The sequence below is a fragment of the Perca flavescens genome, chromosome 11 (genome assembly GCF_004354835.1).
Source record: "Perca flavescens isolate YP-PL-M2 chromosome 11, PFLA_1.0, whole genome shotgun sequence".
In the NCBI taxonomy this organism is placed as follows: domain Eukaryota; kingdom Metazoa; phylum Chordata; class Actinopteri; order Perciformes; family Percidae; genus Perca; species Perca flavescens.
In genome coordinates, this window is record NC_041341.1 from 9,011,417 (window position 1) to 9,030,252 (window position 18,836).

Sequence of the window (18,836 nt, forward strand, 5' to 3'; positions counted from 1 at the left end):
AATTGTCCCACAGCCCTACGTTCCCACAGCCCTACGTTCCCACAGCCCAATGGTCCCACAGGCCAATGGTCCCACAGCCCAATGGTCCCACAGCCCTACGTTCCCACAGCCCTATGTTCCCACAGCCCTATGGTCCCACAGCCCAATGGTCCCACAGCCCTACGTTCCCACAGCCCAATGGTCCCACAGCCCAATGGTCCCACAGCCCTATGGTCCCACAGCCCTATGGTCCCACAGCCCAATGGTCCCACAGCCCTACGTTCCCACAGCCCAATGGTCCCACAGCCCTATGTTCCCACAGCCCAATGGTCCCACAGCCCAATGGTCCCACAGCCCTATGTTCCCACAGCCCAATGGTCCCACAGCCCAATGGTCCCACAGCCCTATGTTCCCACAGCCCAATGGTCCCACAGCCCTATGTTCCCACAGGGTTTAGGGTTAGGGGTTAGGGGGCTAAAATATGATACAAATTTATGAAAAAGGAAATGTGGGAACATAGGGCCTAATTTTGAAAAATAAATCTTAGAAATGTGGGAACACAGGGCTGTGGGAACATAGGCACGCTCCCATGGATTTGACTCTATAAATAAAATTGAATTGAAACAAAACATAAAAATAATAGTATTTAACAAAGAGAATCTTAAAACAAGCACGGGAAATATGTCACAGTGTTTAGTATTTAACAGTGTTTGTAATTGCAATCTGGGCATTGTGAAACAAGAGGAAAATTATTTGTTTTATTTTTAATAGCTGAAAATCTGATTAAAAACTCTATATAAAAATCAAATTTTCTTTGCAGCACAAGCACTGTCTTCTTATTACATTTAATGTTACAAACCCTCTCATTATTTTTCTTATTTTCTATTTTATGAGGCATTTTTATGACCTGCCTCCATGTTCTCGTTGCAGGAGCACCATGTTTACTATACACTATGCTGTCTTCTCGCAGCAGGGAGCAACTTTGCGATCAGTGCGACATAAAATCCGTGTTTCTTTTTATAAAACCGTGGCATTTTTCTAAAACGATAAGCCTTAAACCACATTTAGCACACCAAGGATCCCTGGTTCTTATCCCGCTTTGTTCACACCCCTCCTCTCAAGCAAGGTGGATGCAGCTTATCGCAAAAGACATTCTCTTTTTTTTTTTTCAGTCCAACATTGTGCTGCAGGTTGACAAATCTACTCTGTTAATCTGGGATCTAGACAGGACAGTTACCTCACGTAGTGCTATTTTTTTTTAATGCCAAAAAAAAAAAAAAAAATCATCAATCATTCAGACAGCCTTGGCAAAATGAAAAAGATCAAATGAACCATGTAAATGTGTCATAACTGCCCTTGGGAGATATTTACAGATTGGCAGCCTTGAATGTGAGCCCGCTCACGGGGAAAGTACTCGTGACTTACACTCTGGGGCAAACGTGTTCTCCAGAGGGACCGGAATTTCCACAAATGCATCTGGGTGTACTTCAAGGCAATCTATCAAAATGTTGTGATGTCATATATAGTATATCTCAATATCTGTACTGTGTGAAAACACTGTGTGTGTTTTCTCTGGCATGTGAGCATATTTGTCTGAACCTGCCGTGCTATAAGATGCAACGCTAACGAAAGCCTTGTGGTTTGTTTGGCCAAATAAGGAGAAGAGAGCGATATGAATGATGCCTCGCTGGCGTTGGGAGATCTCGGGGTCATAGGTCAACGCTGTCGAGCTGAGGAGGATCCTATCACGGCGTGTTTCTCTGTGAAGGGCGTCAGTTACAGCAGCTTCCAACCAGCTGAACAGAGGCATGCTGGAAGCATATTCCCTCTAAGTCTTGATGTGCAAAGAGGATTTAACTCTACTTTGTCCTATTTTGGTGTGAACCAAATGTTCCCTGGGAGGAAAAGAGTTTAGTTTGCTCATACTGCAGTTTTATTATGTTTGCTTAGCTTTATCGCCTTTACTGCACCAGATCTATTTAAAAGCAGAGGAGATGTTGACCGCGTATCACGCACCTAGAAATTATTTGCCTGACACTGATGTGCACCAATGTGATCGAGAGCTGAACTAGTTAGTCGATTAATCAATTAGTTGATACCTTTTGATAATGGATTAGTTGGTTCAGTCAAGCAAAAAATGGTGAAGAAATGTCAAACATTCTGGGTTCTTCCTGCTTCTCAAATGAAAGGATTTGCTACTTTTCTCTGTCATATCTCATTGTATCGTTGAAATGTCTTTGGGTTTGGGACTTCTGGTTGAACAAAGCAATTAGACATTGTATGAGGTCAACTTGAGTTTAATTTTTTTAAGGGCATTTTCTCACTATTTCTTGACAATATGTGGACTAAACAGTCTATAGATTAATTTAGAAAAATCTGCAGATTAATCCATAATGAAAATAATGGTTAGTTGCAGACTTACGTGTGATCGCTTTCTTTGGGAAAATGTACTAAATGGGTAGATGAACCAGACTGACATGAGATACGTCATAAGTTGCATTCCGTAGAGAGGTCATAAAAGTTTATAAAACGTTATCATGGTGGTTAGTTGTTGAAATCCTTGAGCAGATTAGATGGTGCTGCTGAGCCAGAGGAGCTCCTGAGGTCTAAAATATCTTTACCAGGGCTTAATTTGAACCGGAACACACCGGAACATGTTCTGGCACCTCCAACGTTGGATCCTGAACATTTTTTTATTGGATTCGGCACCTCCTGTGTCACTATGGAAAATGTATCGCCTAAATGAAAAAAAAAAAATGACTGTTTGTGTAGTGTTCAATGTTGTTATTTGTCTTCTTAGTCTTTATTCCCCAACTGAAGTTCCACAAACATCTTGTGTTTGCATTTTCGATGCGTTTTGAGGTGAATTTTCAGGGTAAGAGAGAGGGACAGAGGGAGGGGAGGCACTTCAAGTGACACATGCGCTTGTGCTGGTTGGGATCGCTGTTCAAATACGCTGGCCAGTCGGATCCCAAACAAGCAAAAATCGTTTCAGCCAATCAAGAACGTGGAGACATTACATTTCGTACCCATGCAGTGCATGTTCTGAAATTAAAATAAACATTGCCCTGATGTACACACAGAGTTGTTGAGGTATTTTTAGTCAGAGAAGATACGTAGGCAGTGTAATTTTTATTTTTTTCCATTACCTCCAACCGCCGTTTTGAGTCGCCGGATCCACCCCCACTCTGCCACTTTACAAATTAAGCACTGATCTTTATCTATTAACTTTTTCATAACAAAACATTGCTATTTTTAGTAGTGTTTGCTAGCGTTGACTCCCTCCGACAGGATGTACAAGATAAAATAATCAAGTTTGAACAAATAAGAACTGAAAGGTTATTGAATTTAATTTGATTGATTAGATTTGAATTCTGCTGTCTAAATGTAATGGTGCACAAGAAGCGATTCATTTTAATTTGATGAACCGAAACAATAAAACAATATTGTTACTGTAACTTTCTGTATATGCTTCGCCATCCGCCATAATTGGTGAGCAGCAGGCAGCATTCACTTCGTCTTATTGTTTAGCAAAAGTGCAACAGACGGCTCGCTGATTCAAATCTTCTGCTATTGAGCTTTAACAATGGCGCTGTTTACTTTAGGTGTGTCAACACGCCAGTACTGTGTGTGTGTGTGTGTGTGTGTGTGTGTGTGTGTGTGTGTGTGTGTGTGTGTGTGTGTGTGTCGGAGAAGTGAGTTTGGCAGTTGCTTCTGTTGACAGGCTGCAGGCCATTCTCTCTCACAAGTTGTCTATTTAACCAGATTTTTCGGTATGAGCTACAGGACATCACACGTCTCAAACTATGTTGTGTGTGTGCGTGTGTGTCTGTGTGAGACCAAGCAGCCAAATCCAGATCGAAAGCCTGTTTCGCTGCATTGTGCTTACCGTATTTGATTAATCGCCATTTTAACTTGAAATATGGGGTCAAGATCGCCTTGAAGATTTTTTTTTTAAAGGGTTGAATTGTGCAACAGGACAGCTTCAGGCTTTTCAGGCTATGATTGAGTGCGTGCAGCAGAGAGTTAGTTAGTTAGTTAGTTAGTTAGTTTAGTTAGTAGCTAACCCCTTCTCTTCTTCTACCCATTCCTCCCTCACTCTTACCTCCCTCCCTCCCTCCCTCCCTCCCTCTGCTCTTCGTTGTCCCAACTGTTAAACAGAAGCAAGACGTTCTCAACCAAGTAAGCCTCGGCATCGCGGGCTCTGCATGCTGTGTGGTGTCTGTGTCGGCAGACTGCATGCACATTCTGTCCACTAACATGACATAACCCCGCCTTATCTGCTACAGATGGTCTGTCACTCTGCCCGAGGGGGAAAAGGCCAGAGTTCATAGGGTCTTTGAGTTGAGTTGAGTGCTTCTATGCACCCGCCACATCCACATGGCTGTGGGAAGGGGTGGAGGGGATTTGCAGGAGGTGAATGGAATGAGCTCCGGAATGTTAATATGACATGTTTTGCTGTCTGTGTCGCGTTCTTTACATTGTTTTCCTTTAATCCATCAGTCTGCCCTTGCTTACCTTTATGAGTTATTCTGCGGTGGTCAGTTGACTGACCTTTAACGTCTTACTATAAAATCTATTCAGAATGTTTACAGAAACTGGCATGTCACCATCAAGGCTGCAGATCAACTTGAATCAAAAAGTCCATCACATTTCTCCTGTTTCTCGTTTTACCAAAATGAATCCGTCCATCCGTGGTTGGTGTGAGCTTCATTCATAAGAGTACCTCCTCAGTAATTGTGTAAACCTGTTTGCTCTTCCCTTCCCCATGCAGCCCATTGATTATGATGGCTTCCAGCTGTTCATGGCCACTTACCTGGAAAATGACATCCCAGAGGAGCTGTGTCAGCACCTCTTCACCTCCTTCAAGAGCAAGACGGGAGGCTGCTCTCCCGCTCAGTCTCGTGCAGGAACCAGCTTACTGGGTAGGCTGTTTTGAGTTCATATGGTTGCATCTTTTAACACCATTGATCACATCGTTCACAGAATTATAATCCATGACTTTTCATCTACATGCATTTCAGGTTTTGCTCCTGTCAGAGAACGATCCAGTGTACGCCTGCTCTATGAAAGTTGGTTAGCTCTTTGATACCATGCAAATTCTCTTTGAAATAATCCAAAATCTTCTCACAAATCTTTTGAGACAGCAACTTCCCTCCAGAACCCGGAGTTAAATAATGTCTGGATATTGAACACAATCTGAAACAAGGGAGCTAAAAACCACCCCACCAGAATACATGATTAATAGGCACATTAATAAAAGTAGAGGAAACTGGGCACTCGGCCAAAAGACTTTCAATTTCCTAAAACAATGACGTGCTGTTTTTCATAGCAAATCTTAAACAGCATGCCTTACCCAGGATATCTAAAACCGACTTGGACCCTAACAGACCAAGCAGTAGGGCGCCCTTAAGCATCTGTGGCTTATCATTACCTGTAGTTTTTGTTGTTTCTAGCATTGTTGGCACTAGTTGGCTCTAATGGACGGCTATTTGGCTGTTTAATCAGCAATAGGAGCAGTCAGCTAGAGAGAGCGGCCTGATAGGAGAATCAGTGATTTAACAGCACCATTTTTTTTACGTACTTTTCACCTGTGACCTGTTCTTTCTGCCTCCACAAGCAACAGAAGATGCCAGATCAAAGCAAAGCAAAACTTATACCATTTAACAGTCACGTGAAAAGGGTTTAAGTTTTCCTGCAATCTTTATTTGAGTTTGAACAAAGATTACTGACTACTTGCTTTACTTTCATGCAGGTGCAGATCATAATGTGTGAGTCATGGTTGCCGCAGTAAAAGTTGGTAGAAACAGCTGTGGTCTTTGCAACCTGTTCAAGATTTTGACAAAATTACACAACACACGACACAAAACATACTGTAATTCTTTGACACGTAGGCGACAGGCAGACAGACAGGCTTAACCCTCCTGTTGTCCTCGGGTTTTCAGAGTTTCTTCCTCTGTAATTTAGGCTTCTTTCTACAGAATTGCCCAAAAAGAACACGCGTGGTTCCCTACAACACTATTCGCAACTAAAATGAAGGATCGGATCACCACTTTCATAGAATGTTGGCTGTTTTTCTCAATTTGTTTAGCCTTGTAAATGGTCTCAAAACAATATTGAATTAATTAATTCATTTTCAATTTGGACCCGGGAGGACAAGTGCATGGTCGATAGAAAGACAACACACGGGTTAATTGACCAAACCCTGATTACGCAAGTGCGTCGGACTGACCAGAGCAGAAGACAGAAAGCTTCAGGTGTTGTAGATCGTTTGCACCTTGCTCCAGGTGTAAACTGTGTCTGCCTCCATCCGTCCGCGTGAGTGCTGCGTGGGCCCTGGCACCGGCGTCTGCCTGTCTGCTCCTCACTGCAGAGCAGCTGAGGAGACAGATGGACTGTCGAATTGGAAATCTATTTCTGCTTGTAAAAGTAAGAGGCAACAAGTGAAGAGAGGATAAATGTGAGCGACAGCATGTCGCTTTGGGTAGCAGCATAGCCGCTGATGGCTGTTTTATGCTTCTGCGTCGAATCGACGGCGTACCCCCGCAGAGCCCTCTGCGTCTACGCCGGACCCTACACCGTAGCCTGACGCGCACCTCTCGGAAAATGTAACTACACGTTGCAGCGACGCGCGTTGCTCGGCCGTGGCTCGGTAGCGTTGCATTTCCCCCGATTCATTTCCTGGTTCTCCTTCTCCATAAACTTTTCCTGCTCCAGATTTCCCACCTTGGTCAGAAAGAACAGGGGAGACGCTTTGTTTCTCTCACTATAGAGTCTGTACTCGCTCCGAAACTAATCGCCGTCACTCTCTCACTTCTCCCTTGCTCTGTCACCCACTCTCTCTCACACACACACACACACACACACACACACACACATGCCGGCTCGACGCACACACCAGCGCACAAGTATAAACATCGGGCCACTTACGTAGGCTTCGGCGAAAGTGTCTCAGTTAGTTGAGTTTGTGACGTTTCAGCTTTCATTCTCCGTGCCAGCCTTCTCGACTGTCTTCACTGTGAATGATCTAATAAATGCAGAAATGCGTTCCTTCAAGGAGTCCTCAAAAATGAAAGATGCCCTACAGAGTTTTCTTGATTAGGAAACAAAAGTTGGCATTCAGCGTTATTCACCAAAACCCATTGTTTGCATCCTTGAGGTGTAACAAACAAAGATGCAATAACTGGGGGGCAGTTTTTGAAATAATTTTCATTGGCAACTACTGTGACGATTACTTTCTCTGTTAACTGATTCATTGTTTTGCCAGAAAATTGTGAAAATATCCATTATAATTGTCCAGAGACCAAATGTCACATCTTCAAATTCTTTGTTTTAACCAACCATCAGTTCAAAATATATTCAGTTTGCTATCATACATGACGAAATAAAAGTAGCAGATCCTCAGAAGCTGAAACTGGAGGACGTTTGCAAGGCACAACGACAGGCTTTGCACGGGGCAAGTAAAATGCCACGTCTGGCTAGTCAATGTAGCAACTCACTTGTTAATACTGTATACGCATTGTGCAGAAAACTACTTATCAAATTATATAAAATAACCATATATCTAGACATTCCCACGCCAGACAGGGATTATTATCTGCTCTTAGTTCATGTCCTTTTTGATTCTCCAGGTTCAAACAAAGTACACAGGCAAGAATATGAACAGTACTGCTAACGTTGCAGCTGCCGGTCTGTCTGTGCATCAGCAATGATACATTTATATCACGAGTCTAACACCGGAAGCCCAAATACAGGTGACATGCTGTGTAGGTTATTATTACATTTGAAAATAAATGAATGAATACCTGTGTGGATTCTGCTGCTGCTTCAGTGTGTGTGTCACAGGGAGACAGCTGATACAGTCTGCACTGCCACCTGGTGGCAGTCTCCAATAACATGACGTGAACCAGTCTGGATGGAGCTGGTTTGTGTACTGATTGACTCCTTTGGTATCTTCAGATGACTGTTTTTTTTATGACTGATGGCTGTAGCGATATAGACTCGGATTGTTTTGATTTGTCACCAGGAGGCCTTTATGTCAGATGGAGAAGGAGATAAAATGAACAATATTGCCACCAACTATGCTGCCCGGACGACTATAGAGAATATGGTGCAACATATAATAGAGGCCTCACTGATGACTCATTGAAACATTAGCTCTCTGCTTTCGACAAAGGATCCAAAAATAGGGCTGTTATTCTGATGTACTTTCTGTACTTAATTCATCTTGCCTTATTTTTTTAACCCATTTGGTTTCTGCAAACAATATAAAGAAACAAATATACAAAGAACATACTCTTTCTTCAGTGATGCTCACTCATTCTTGCTGCGTCTGCCGCTGTCTTCTTTTCTTCTTCTTCGAAAAACAATGACTGACCGCAGAGGCCCGTTCCATTGACGCGGGCATCTCTATTCAGACCGAAGTGGCCTGTGCCCCCATTACAGGTACCGGAGCAGGCCGAGTGGCCCATATCATCATGGTGATGTCATCTTAATGGGACAAGAGCCCTGCTGGCTATAACCTCCTGCTCCCCTTTTGGTGTGCTCTAGTTGTGTCGATGTGAGTTTCTGGTATTTTGCCTGTACTGTGGGTCAGTGGATGACTTAATGCTTTGTGAATGGGTTTTAACGCAGTGTTGTAATTGGATGTGCTTCCTCTCCCTCTATGCATCCTGAGTTTTTTAGTATATGGAGTAGAGCTGCATAACAAACTTTGTTTTTTTTTATTTTGTTTTTTATTGTCAACGCAATATCGACTTGCGCAGTAAACATATATTGTGAAAGTCACTCAGACATTTTTTGGGGTTAGTTGAAAGAGTATCATCAAAAAACTGCACTTTAAAATGTAACTATCATTTTGTTTTTTAATGGGCAGCACTGTGAAGATGCATGTCCAAAAGCCTACGCATCTTCCGCCAAAGGCTAAAAACACATCTCTTCCAACTACACCTCGGATAAACATGAAAACAATTATATATATAATACATTTATATATATTTCTTGCACTTTCATATGGCTCTTTGTAGCTTTGCTTATTTAAAGCTAATGTACTTGCTCTTACTACTTGTTGTCTGGAGTTTGCACCTTCAGGGTTGAAAGCACTTAATTGGAAGTCGCTTTGGATAAAAGCGTCAGCTAAATGACATGTAATGTAATGTAATGTAACGGTGCGTTTTGCCTTCAGATTAATGTTCAGTTTCTTCAATAAAATATTGTTGATATTGATTTGTTTTTTGTTTTTTTTAAATTCAACAAGCTTTTTTTTGTATTTTAGCAGAATACTGAAAGCAGCAGAACTGAGAACACTTTTATATCTGTTTATTCATTGCAAGTAAGATCGTTATTACGAATATTCAACAACGTTATCGCATTTTTCCCTCACATCGTGCGGCTGTAATTTGGATTGTTGTGAAGTTTGACAGTGTTTCTTTATGTTGCTTCGTAAAAGTTAAACAACTCTCAGTGCATAGCATCCCTACTCCCCTCTATAATTTCCCTAATGTCTGTCCAACTCATATGTCCCTTCTTTCTCTCTTTGTCCCCTTCCTTTCTGTCTCGTTCAATATCCGCACTAACAGGGATGAACGGGAAAAGCATCCTGTCCGCGATGGGCCGGCACACACCGGAGCACTCCAGTGTGATGAGCGCAGCAGCAGGCTCAGGAGCCAACACCTCCCCTTGTTTATCTCGCTCCTCCTCGCAGCATTCAGGGACGGGGGCCTGCACACCTGGAGGTCCCCACCGATCACCCTGCACCCAGGTCAAAACCTCAGAGGCGAGCAGCAATGCCCTGACCCCCAACACTGGTCCTGCCAGGTTGCCAGTGTCCCCCAAACTTTCCCCAGGTGAGGTTAGCTACGCTGAGGTTGACAGTATCTGGTCTTCCCTCGTTTTCTTTTCAGTGCTATGTAGTCTGTACAGTTTTCTCACGTACACACATGTAGAAGGGGGCCCTATGGTCCCAGCCCAATGGTCCCACAGCCCAATGGTCCCACAGCCCAATGGTCCCACAGCCCAATGGTCACACAGCCCAATGGTCACACAGCCCTATGTTCCCACAGCCCAATGGTCCCACAGCCCTATGTTCCCACAGCCCAATGGTCCCACAGCCCTATGGTCCCACAGCCCAATGGTCCCACAGCCCAATGGTCCCACAGCCCAATGGTCCCACAGCCCTATGGTCCCACAGCCCTATGGTCCCACAGCTCAATGGTCCCACAGCCCTATGTTCCCACAGCCCTATTGTCCCACATTTCTAGGACATTTTCCAAATAAGGTCTTGTTCCTACATTTCCCTTCAATTTAAGCCCTATCCTCCCAAAACATTTTTGTAGGGTTAGGGGGATAAAATCTGATACAAATTTATGAAAAAGGAAATGTGGGAACAGAGGGCCTAATTTTGAAAAAATTAGGCCTAAAAAATCTTGGAAATGTGGGAACATAGGCGCGAGAAGCAGCAGTGTGCGAACAGAAAGAAAGTGAAAAAGTTTGTTCACCGCTCTCAAAATGGAAATCAGCGTAGCACACACACACACACACACACACACACACACACACACACACACACCACACACACGCTCTCAGGTAATAGCCCAGGGGTTCTCAAACGTATTACTCAAAGGTATGCATCTGATTTTTATTCATAGGGCCAGAGGGCCGGAACAATTGGCAACAACTAAATAACATGTAATCAACTCACTTATAACTTTAAAGCAACATACATTCAAGTTGAGTGTACCAGTATCAGTACCTGGAATCCGGTACCGGTACCCATTGGTACCTTTTTTTTGGTAGCCCACTTTCTCTCTGTAATAACAAAATATAAATTTAAATTGTAACAAGTCCAAACCTATTCAACCTGTTTACATGTTGTTATTAATTTAGAACATTTTAAACACCACACAAAATAAACCCCCTCCCTACCTCCCTCTCACCTGCAGGGGATCAGTTTGGATCAGGGATCAACTACGGTCCGTTACTGTATATTCAACGTCACTAACAATTCAGAAAATGTATTTGAAAATAGAAAACGTTATACTTTATTAGGTATTGTATTGTAATTTACAGATGCCTTTACTTAATTCCTTCCAATGATTTCACCAGAGGAGCTACAGCGGAGTAGAAAGAGCATTGGGTGCTGTAAGTAACTTTGACTATTTGTGTTGTATGTCAACAGAGAGGAGCCACTCCGAGAAGCATTTGTCGCTGCGGAGGAGTCCATCGCCCCAGAAAGGCTCCCCCCTGCCGTCACCCCAGGTGGTCTTTCTCAAGGACATCGTCTGCTACCTTTCCCTGCTGGAGAGAGGGACGCCGGAGGACAAGCTGGAGTGTGAGTGACAGGGCTTGGGGGATTCTGGCAAGGGTCAGCTCCTCTCAGGGGGGTGTCGAGTCTGGGCACCTGTCGTATGAAATGTGTGAATGTGCTTCGGCCCACTAACGCCGCTGGTTTCATGTCAGCTCAGGTTGACAGCAAGAGTAATAAGGCTGTTCCCTTCTTCCCCAGGGCCTTAGATACGGTGGTTACACCACCACACAGGGCAGGTCAGTGTCATGCTTAAGCCCTGCTGTGCCCAATTTACTTCTTTAAGGCTGTATTGGAGCACACTGACAAGGCTAATCTCTTCTAACTGGTCCCTGTGCTTCAGTACGGAAATAGCACGCTCCGCTTCTCTAACCCTTTGGCCATCTGGAGAGAGTCCAAGAACAAATGTTGCTTCAGAGAGACACTAGCTCTATCTACCCTTGTTATCTGAGTCATCATGGGATCTCTGTTCTCTCGTTTCCCCCTAGTCATGTTCCGGCTGTACGACACAGACGGCAACGGGGTTCTGGACAGCTCGGTGAGTGTCTCTTCTTGCTTTTGCACCTCCCTCTCTTTTCTCTCTCCCCCCCCCACACTTCTTTCCCCCCCCTCCCGCCCTCCTCTCTCCATCTTTCTCTCTGTGTCTTGTCTCTCTCTTGGCCCTTAGCACACAGCAGCTAGAAGAATAGACACTTGGACACCCAGATACAGCAGTTGTGTTTACATGAGATCATTTGTAAATGGTTCTGTTCAGTTTAATATTAGCCATGTGCTGAAGTGACCACATAAACATGTACATGCGGACTTCACTAACTAACTAAACTTAAAACTCCCTAGCTCCCTTAAGGTAAGGCTTAGAGGTCTGAAACGTTGTACATGTGTTGTTGACAAGACGTAACAGGTATGTGTGGGGAGTTCTTTTAGTGTGGCATAAAGTATGTCTTAGTTATTGTTATTCAAATATTACTTATCATAGATGAGGACTAAAAAAATATTTTTTTAACCATGTTTGATCTGATGGAGTTTAGGTTTTGATCCAGAGAAACTAGAAGACTTAACGGTTTCAAATTAAGCCTCATACTTGCATTTTGCACATACAGGTCTCATGTTATAAGCATTTGGGTAAAATCCCCCCAAAAGGGTGGTTTTAAACAGGTTAATGTCACCTAAAACCATCTCTAATGCCTGTCATCCATGTTTGAAATGTGTGAGAGTTGATTTTTTAGCATTAGCATTTAGATTGTATTTTAGCAGAAGGTAAAGATAGGATCTCTTTGTCCTATGTGGTACGTCTTTCTTTCCGTAGGAGCTGGATCGCATCATCAATCAGATGGTGCACGTGGCAGAGTATCTGGAGTGGGATTCAACAGAACTGCGACCGGTGAGCAAACACACTCTCCTCCGCTGCAATAAAGTAGAAAGAAGAGAAATGTAAACAGGCCCCTCTGTGACGGTTCATTATGTACACACCCTTTATACCAGCTGAAACCTCGAGAGACTCCAAGAAAGTGGGTTTGAGTTTCAAAAAGGTAGAAAAACAATCATAAAATAGCTTGAAACAGATTTCACGGCATTTTCTATGGGCCCCTCCCCACATCCACAGCTATTCATTCTAGCATCTCTTCCCTCCCCAGTCCGACGCCCTTGTACACGGACGCCAAGTATCGATCATTTATTATATCATGAGAATACTTGAGAATTTAACTTTTTAGTACTAAAATAATAAAATCAATCGTTTGTCTTTTTCAGTCCACTGGATGGAAAATTGAAGTCAGATGGACAGAGACGTTAATCTTTTTAGATAAAACAGATGCTGACAAATTTTTCCTTTGGGTGACGTCATTTGATGCTGGAAAAAAAGGTTATACATTGCGACGTATTGCAGTATATTACAGTACATTACATTTTATTTCGCTGACGCTTTAATCCAAAGCGACTTCAAATTAGCATTCGCACACCAATGGCGCAGCATCGGGAGCAACCCAGGGTTCAGTGTCTTGCCCAAGGTTATGTTTAAAATTGAAATAATAAATAAAGTCGTGACATGGGTATGGTGATGATATTGAATCGTGGGGACTCCCACCCCTACCCTGTTGTAGTCTCTAGTCTGTTTGTCTTGAACTACTCCTTAAGGAAAAGGAAAACCTTAAGGAACATTGTTTAACAGACTTTTTAATAATAGAGTACAACTCTGAACCGCAGTATATAGTCTGCCTGTAACTGACTTCATATACACACACAACTATCATGGTCTGACTTTGGTTTTAACAACTATATATATATATATATATATATATATATATATATATATATATATATATATATATATATTGTATATCTGTTACTTTAGATACTGAAGGAGATGATGGAAGAGATTGACTACGACAGAGACGGGACAGTCACACTGGAGGAGTGGATCAGAGGAGGCCTTACCACCATCCCTTTACTGGTCCTGCTGGGCATGGAAACGGTGTGTGTGTGTGTGTGTGTGTGTGTGTGTGTGTGTGTGTGTGTGTGTGTGTGTGTGTGTGTGTGTGTGTGTGTGTGTGTGTGTGTGTAAATGTAACGCTGTCCTGAACAGTCTTAGTGTTTGTTCAGGAAACAGGCAAAGCAACAAGGAACAGAAAGTTTGCATATAAAATGGTGTGTGTGTGTGTGTGTGTGTGTGTGTGTGTGTGTGAACAGAATATTTTCACTTTTTGTTGTTGTTGACATCTTGAGTTCAAAGCTCTCACTGGCTGTTGTGAGGTCGATTCTCAGTCAGCAGCACTAATTGAAATGTACCAAATGTCGTCTTTTCAGTGTGTTCTCTCACACCAACTACTCACATGTTTGTCTTCTAAATCTTAATGTGTTCAAACTTTTTGAAATTTAAAACATTACAATATCATTTAATAAGGGTGGCCTATGGCTCAACTGCTAGTGTGTGCGCCCCATGTAGGCCTCCACCCCCCAAAAAAAAAAAAGTATTATAGGATAGAACAAACCCTATTGTCCAGCCGAGGCAGGAAAATTATCTTTGGTCTCAACCAGGAAAATATTAAACACAAAACATGTCCACAAAATAATAAAATTCAATTTTACAACAGTCATTTCATTCATACCCATGCTGTACAGCCTACACTCACATATTTAAGTTTACTGTAGTTTGTTGACCACAATTATTGCATTTGGGATAAAAGAACTACTCGTGTCTCTGTGTAAGGGAGACCGGAAGTGCAGGTTAAACGCTACCTTCAGTTTGAAAAATCATGAAGTATGGGAGATGTGAGTGAGCAAAAGAAGAAAAGAGCTGTCTGTGAGTGCTCATATTATGCTAATTTTTTTTTTTTTTTCATAATTGTATTTAGAGGTTGTACCAGAATAGGTTTACATGGTTTAATTTTCAAAAAACACCATATATTTGTTGTACTGCACATTGCTGCAGCTCCTCTTTTCACCCTGTGTGTTGAGCTCTCTGTTTTAGCTACAGAGTGAGGCATCTCACTTCTGTTCCATCTTTGTTGGGATTCGCACATGCTCAGTAGCTAGGTAAGGACTACTAGCCAGTCAGAAGCAGAGTATGAGGGCGTGCCCTGACAGTACCTAGGTAAGGACTACTAGCCAGTCAGAAGCAGAGTATGAGGGCGTACCATGCTAGCAGCTAGGCGAGCATTATAACGTGTGTTAGAAAGTGACCACGTTTGTCTCTGAAGTAAAGGCTGGACTACAGTAGAGCTGTTTGGAGCAGTTTGTGAACAGTGTTTTCTGTTGGAGATGGTAAGTCCCTTTGGGGGGGACTTTGGGCTTTTTCACTTTGTAAACCTATAACATGCACAAAAAAAAGATATATAACACAATAAAGGAAAGGGAAAAAGCCCTAAAGCATAATATGAGCACTGTAAGACATGATGAGTTCAGATAAGCAAACATGTATTATATGTGTAAAACTATAAAATCTCAGTTGTGCCTGGCTCCGCTCCAAGGTAATATGATCAATGGCACAGTTCGGGTTCTCTTCACTGTTTGTAGCAACAATAATAACCAAAGTCCTTAAAAGACGAGCCACTGAAAGGATAGTTTCAATGCTTCATCCATCTTGTGTTGTCTCCTCCTAGAATGTACAGGAAGATGGGCAGCATGTTTGGCGTCTGAAGCACTTCAACAAACCAGCCTACTGTAACTACTGCCATACCATGCTGCTCGGAGTCCGCAAGCAGGGCCTCTGCTGCTCCTGTGAGTCTCTCTCTGTATGTCTCTCTCTCTGACTTCCTCTCCTCTCCAACTCAGTCATTATCTCTTTGTCTGATCCTCCATCTTGATCTGTTTTTCCCTTTACTGCCATCTGCATCTGACTCAAATTTAAGTTGTTGGCTGCACCTGAGTGCCTCTGAGTCAATGTTTTTGTTAATTAAAAAGCCCTTACGGGCAACATTAAAAGAACATTAACAAAGTTATCGTGTGTAATTTCGTCGCTGATTGAATTCTGCCAGGTGGCAGTTCTCCAGGCTGGTGTTATTGTCACAGTTGACTGAAAGTATACTCGCGATTTTGAAGTTAACTCTAATTTGTTCAACTTTTCATCAGACCCCCTGCAAGCCATGTTTTTAGATTCAGGTTTTAAAACAAGACAGAATTAATCGGTTTGAGTCAAAAAATTCTCTGATGTCAGCTTGTTAAATGCAAATATTGTTCTAGTTTCTTCTCTCCTCTGACAGTAAACTGAATATCTTTGAGTTGTGGACAAAAACAAGACATTTGAGGACATCATCTTGGGCTTTGGGAAAACACTGATCCAAATGTTTCACCATTTTCTGACATTTCATAAACCAAACGACTAATTGATTAATCGAGAAAATAATTGACAGATTAAATCAATTTGAAAACAATCCTTAGTTGCAGCCCTAGATGTGAAGAACACAGCGGTTTACATACTGTTGTCTGGTGTTGTTTTCCCACAGTATGCAAGTACACAGTGCACGAACGCTGTGTGTCCAAAGACATCGCTGCCTGCATCAGCACCTACGCCAAGTCCCGGAGACACACTAATGTGAGTAAAAAAAAAAAAAAAAACGCATGAAAGGCTTTTATTCTGCCAGCATGGACCGATGCTGCAGGGGAATAGAGACGGGAACACTGACCAGTCTGTTAAGCTGATTCCCACTGGCTCATGGTTCCGTTCAACAGGGCAGCGAGGATCATGGGATGGTCGGGGAGGCATCTTGTCAATATCCTCTGTATTTTAGCTTTGACGTCATTAGGCTCTAAAGAGTTGTTCCTCTGGCTCCGTTCACACGCTGATTACAATCTGCAGAGCTTCAGTTCCGGGTTGTGTTCTCTGGCAAAAACTCCTTCCAGTCAATACATTTTTTGCTTTTATTTGTTTTTCTTTATTTGTCTACTAATTGATACAGTATTAACAGAAAATGAATTGTGAAATCCTTAAATATTAATTTAAGGCCAGACGCTACAGGCAAAATATCGTTTTTTCATGCACTGGTCAACTTTGAATTTTGCGTCCATAACATGCCTTCTTTTGGACTAGTGGAAGGAAAACAACCAAAATACACATTTAGGTGTTTATTCTACACCGGGGGTCTCCAACCTTTCTTCATCTGAGGGCTGCTTTAACCCTTGTGTTGTCTTCCCGTCCACCATGAACCTGTTGTCCTTATGGGTCAATATTGAAAATGAACTTTTTTGGGGCGCTTATTCCAACGTTTTATTCGCTTTTCTGACGCTTTTCTTTTTAAATTCATGTTCAATAAACCTAATTTAAATGACTTTATACTTAATTTTAGGGTTTAAAAAAAGCTAAAATTATGAATTATTTGGATTGATAGTTAAGATCAGAGGATGTTGAGTGAGTCGCAGACTGGATACTGTACATACAACTTACATGGATGCATCCAGGTTATTTCTGGGCAATTTGGTTGAAAGAACCCCATATTTCTGATATAAAAAGCTTTGAAATGGGTCAAATTTGACCCGAGGATAACGCAAGGGTTAAAAAAACAGAAGTGGCCAAGAGATACTTGCATCACATCGCTTACATTTATTTACACAACCCACATAAGATGAACGAAGCTGGAAAATGGAATTGCAATAGCCAAAGCTTATGAAAAATCTTAACTTCATGTCAAGGCTCATGACTATTTTACACTTTTTATTGGCCACATAGTTATAACTACGTCACTGAAATTATTCTCATGAAGGTCCAAGAAAACATTACCACTTTACACTTCTATGGCCCATGAATTTAGCTGCCTCACTTTTAATAGCGTCGTAATTTTGTGTCTCAGTTTGTCAACCTATTGGCGAGCTACTCAAAACCTGTTCGCGAGCTACCGGTAGCTTGCGAGCTACTTGTTGGAGACCCCCTGTTCTACACTTTCTCTATTTGCATATCAAAATTAGTTTGGTTCTCAGATTCTGAGGCGAAAAAATCTTCACTTGAGTAGCACTTAAGGTTCTGACACACCAACCCGACGGCCGACCGTTGGCAGAAAAGGCAGTCGGACCGATCAGTCGGCTCCCCGATACGTTTCCATAACAGCAGGTGGTGCTAATCTGTAAGTAAAAATTCAAACTGGCAGCTGATTGGACAAACGCGTCACGTGGGTCTGGCTGCTCCCGGATTTTACAACCTGGCATAATGGTGGCTTTGTTCGCAATACGATCTCTTACTTTATGAAGATAGTTCACCGAAACGTGTTTCTGAAAACATTTTAAGCGAGAAATAGGCCGTGCAGTTGCTGAATCTGTCTTCATTTCAGATCGACAAAGGTCAGTTTAAAAGATTTTCATCAGATTTTGAGAGGTGTTAGTCAGGCTCATCCTGCTTCTCATTTCCCAACCCGGTCTCATGCCAGTTCGTGAAATGGTCACGTTATTTTGATTTATTGATTTGTGTACAGGTCACGATTTTCTCGTTTATTTCGTGTACAGGTGCTCACAACACGAAAATAACGACATTAACGTGTTCAGTACGCAAATCAATAGATTCAATAACGTGACCATTTCACGAACTGCCATGAGACTGGGCTGTCATTTCCGGGTTAGCGCTCCACCAATCAGATTGGCCATTGAGTCCGCTGACCTCGCCAGACTGTCCGACGGCCGATTATCGGGTTGGTGTGTCAGGGACATAACATAAACCACACTTTCCAGTTTTATTCCTGTAGTGTAGTGGGTGAGTGGTGTTAGCCAAAATGGCCAGTCTGTTTTTGTTGTTCACGCTCAAATTGCCAAACCAGCAGATCAAAGCAAAGGTTAAAATTGACTCAACCAAGGATGAATACAACATTTTCAGAAGTGATCTGTTAACATTAAACCCCTTCAACTTTCTTAAAAGTTTTTACAGAGGGATTTGTTCATATATCATTCAGAGACGGATTTATACAACATTGTATACCTAAAAACATATGGTAATTTAGTTTTTTCGTATGACTGTTGACAACATTTTCTGATGTATAGGGTAATAAAAAGAGATATCCAAAATTTCCTTTGTAAAAACCTTTGACTAAAATATGTCAACAAAATGAAACAAGAATTTTGAGCCCGGCTTTATCCAATG

General features: G+C 42.3%; 1 protein-coding gene across 1 annotated transcript in view; it reads left to right on the forward strand.

Moving 5' to 3' along the window:
• dgkg (diacylglycerol kinase, gamma) overlaps positions 1 to 18,836 on the forward strand; it is a 115,965-nt gene that overhangs the window by 22,976 nt on the left and 74,153 nt on the right. The window contains exons 4-11 of the mRNA XM_028591639.1: positions 4,754 to 4,904; positions 9,558 to 9,824; positions 11,156 to 11,308; positions 11,770 to 11,819; positions 12,588 to 12,662; positions 13,632 to 13,751; positions 15,379 to 15,496; positions 16,222 to 16,310. Coding sequence (XP_028447440.1) covers positions 4,754 to 4,904; positions 9,558 to 9,824; positions 11,156 to 11,308; positions 11,770 to 11,819; positions 12,588 to 12,662; positions 13,632 to 13,751; positions 15,379 to 15,496; positions 16,222 to 16,310 — 1,023 coding nt within the window. The remainder of the gene's footprint in view (positions 1 to 4,753; positions 4,905 to 9,557; positions 9,825 to 11,155; positions 11,309 to 11,769; positions 11,820 to 12,587; positions 12,663 to 13,631; positions 13,752 to 15,378; positions 15,497 to 16,221; positions 16,311 to 18,836) is intronic.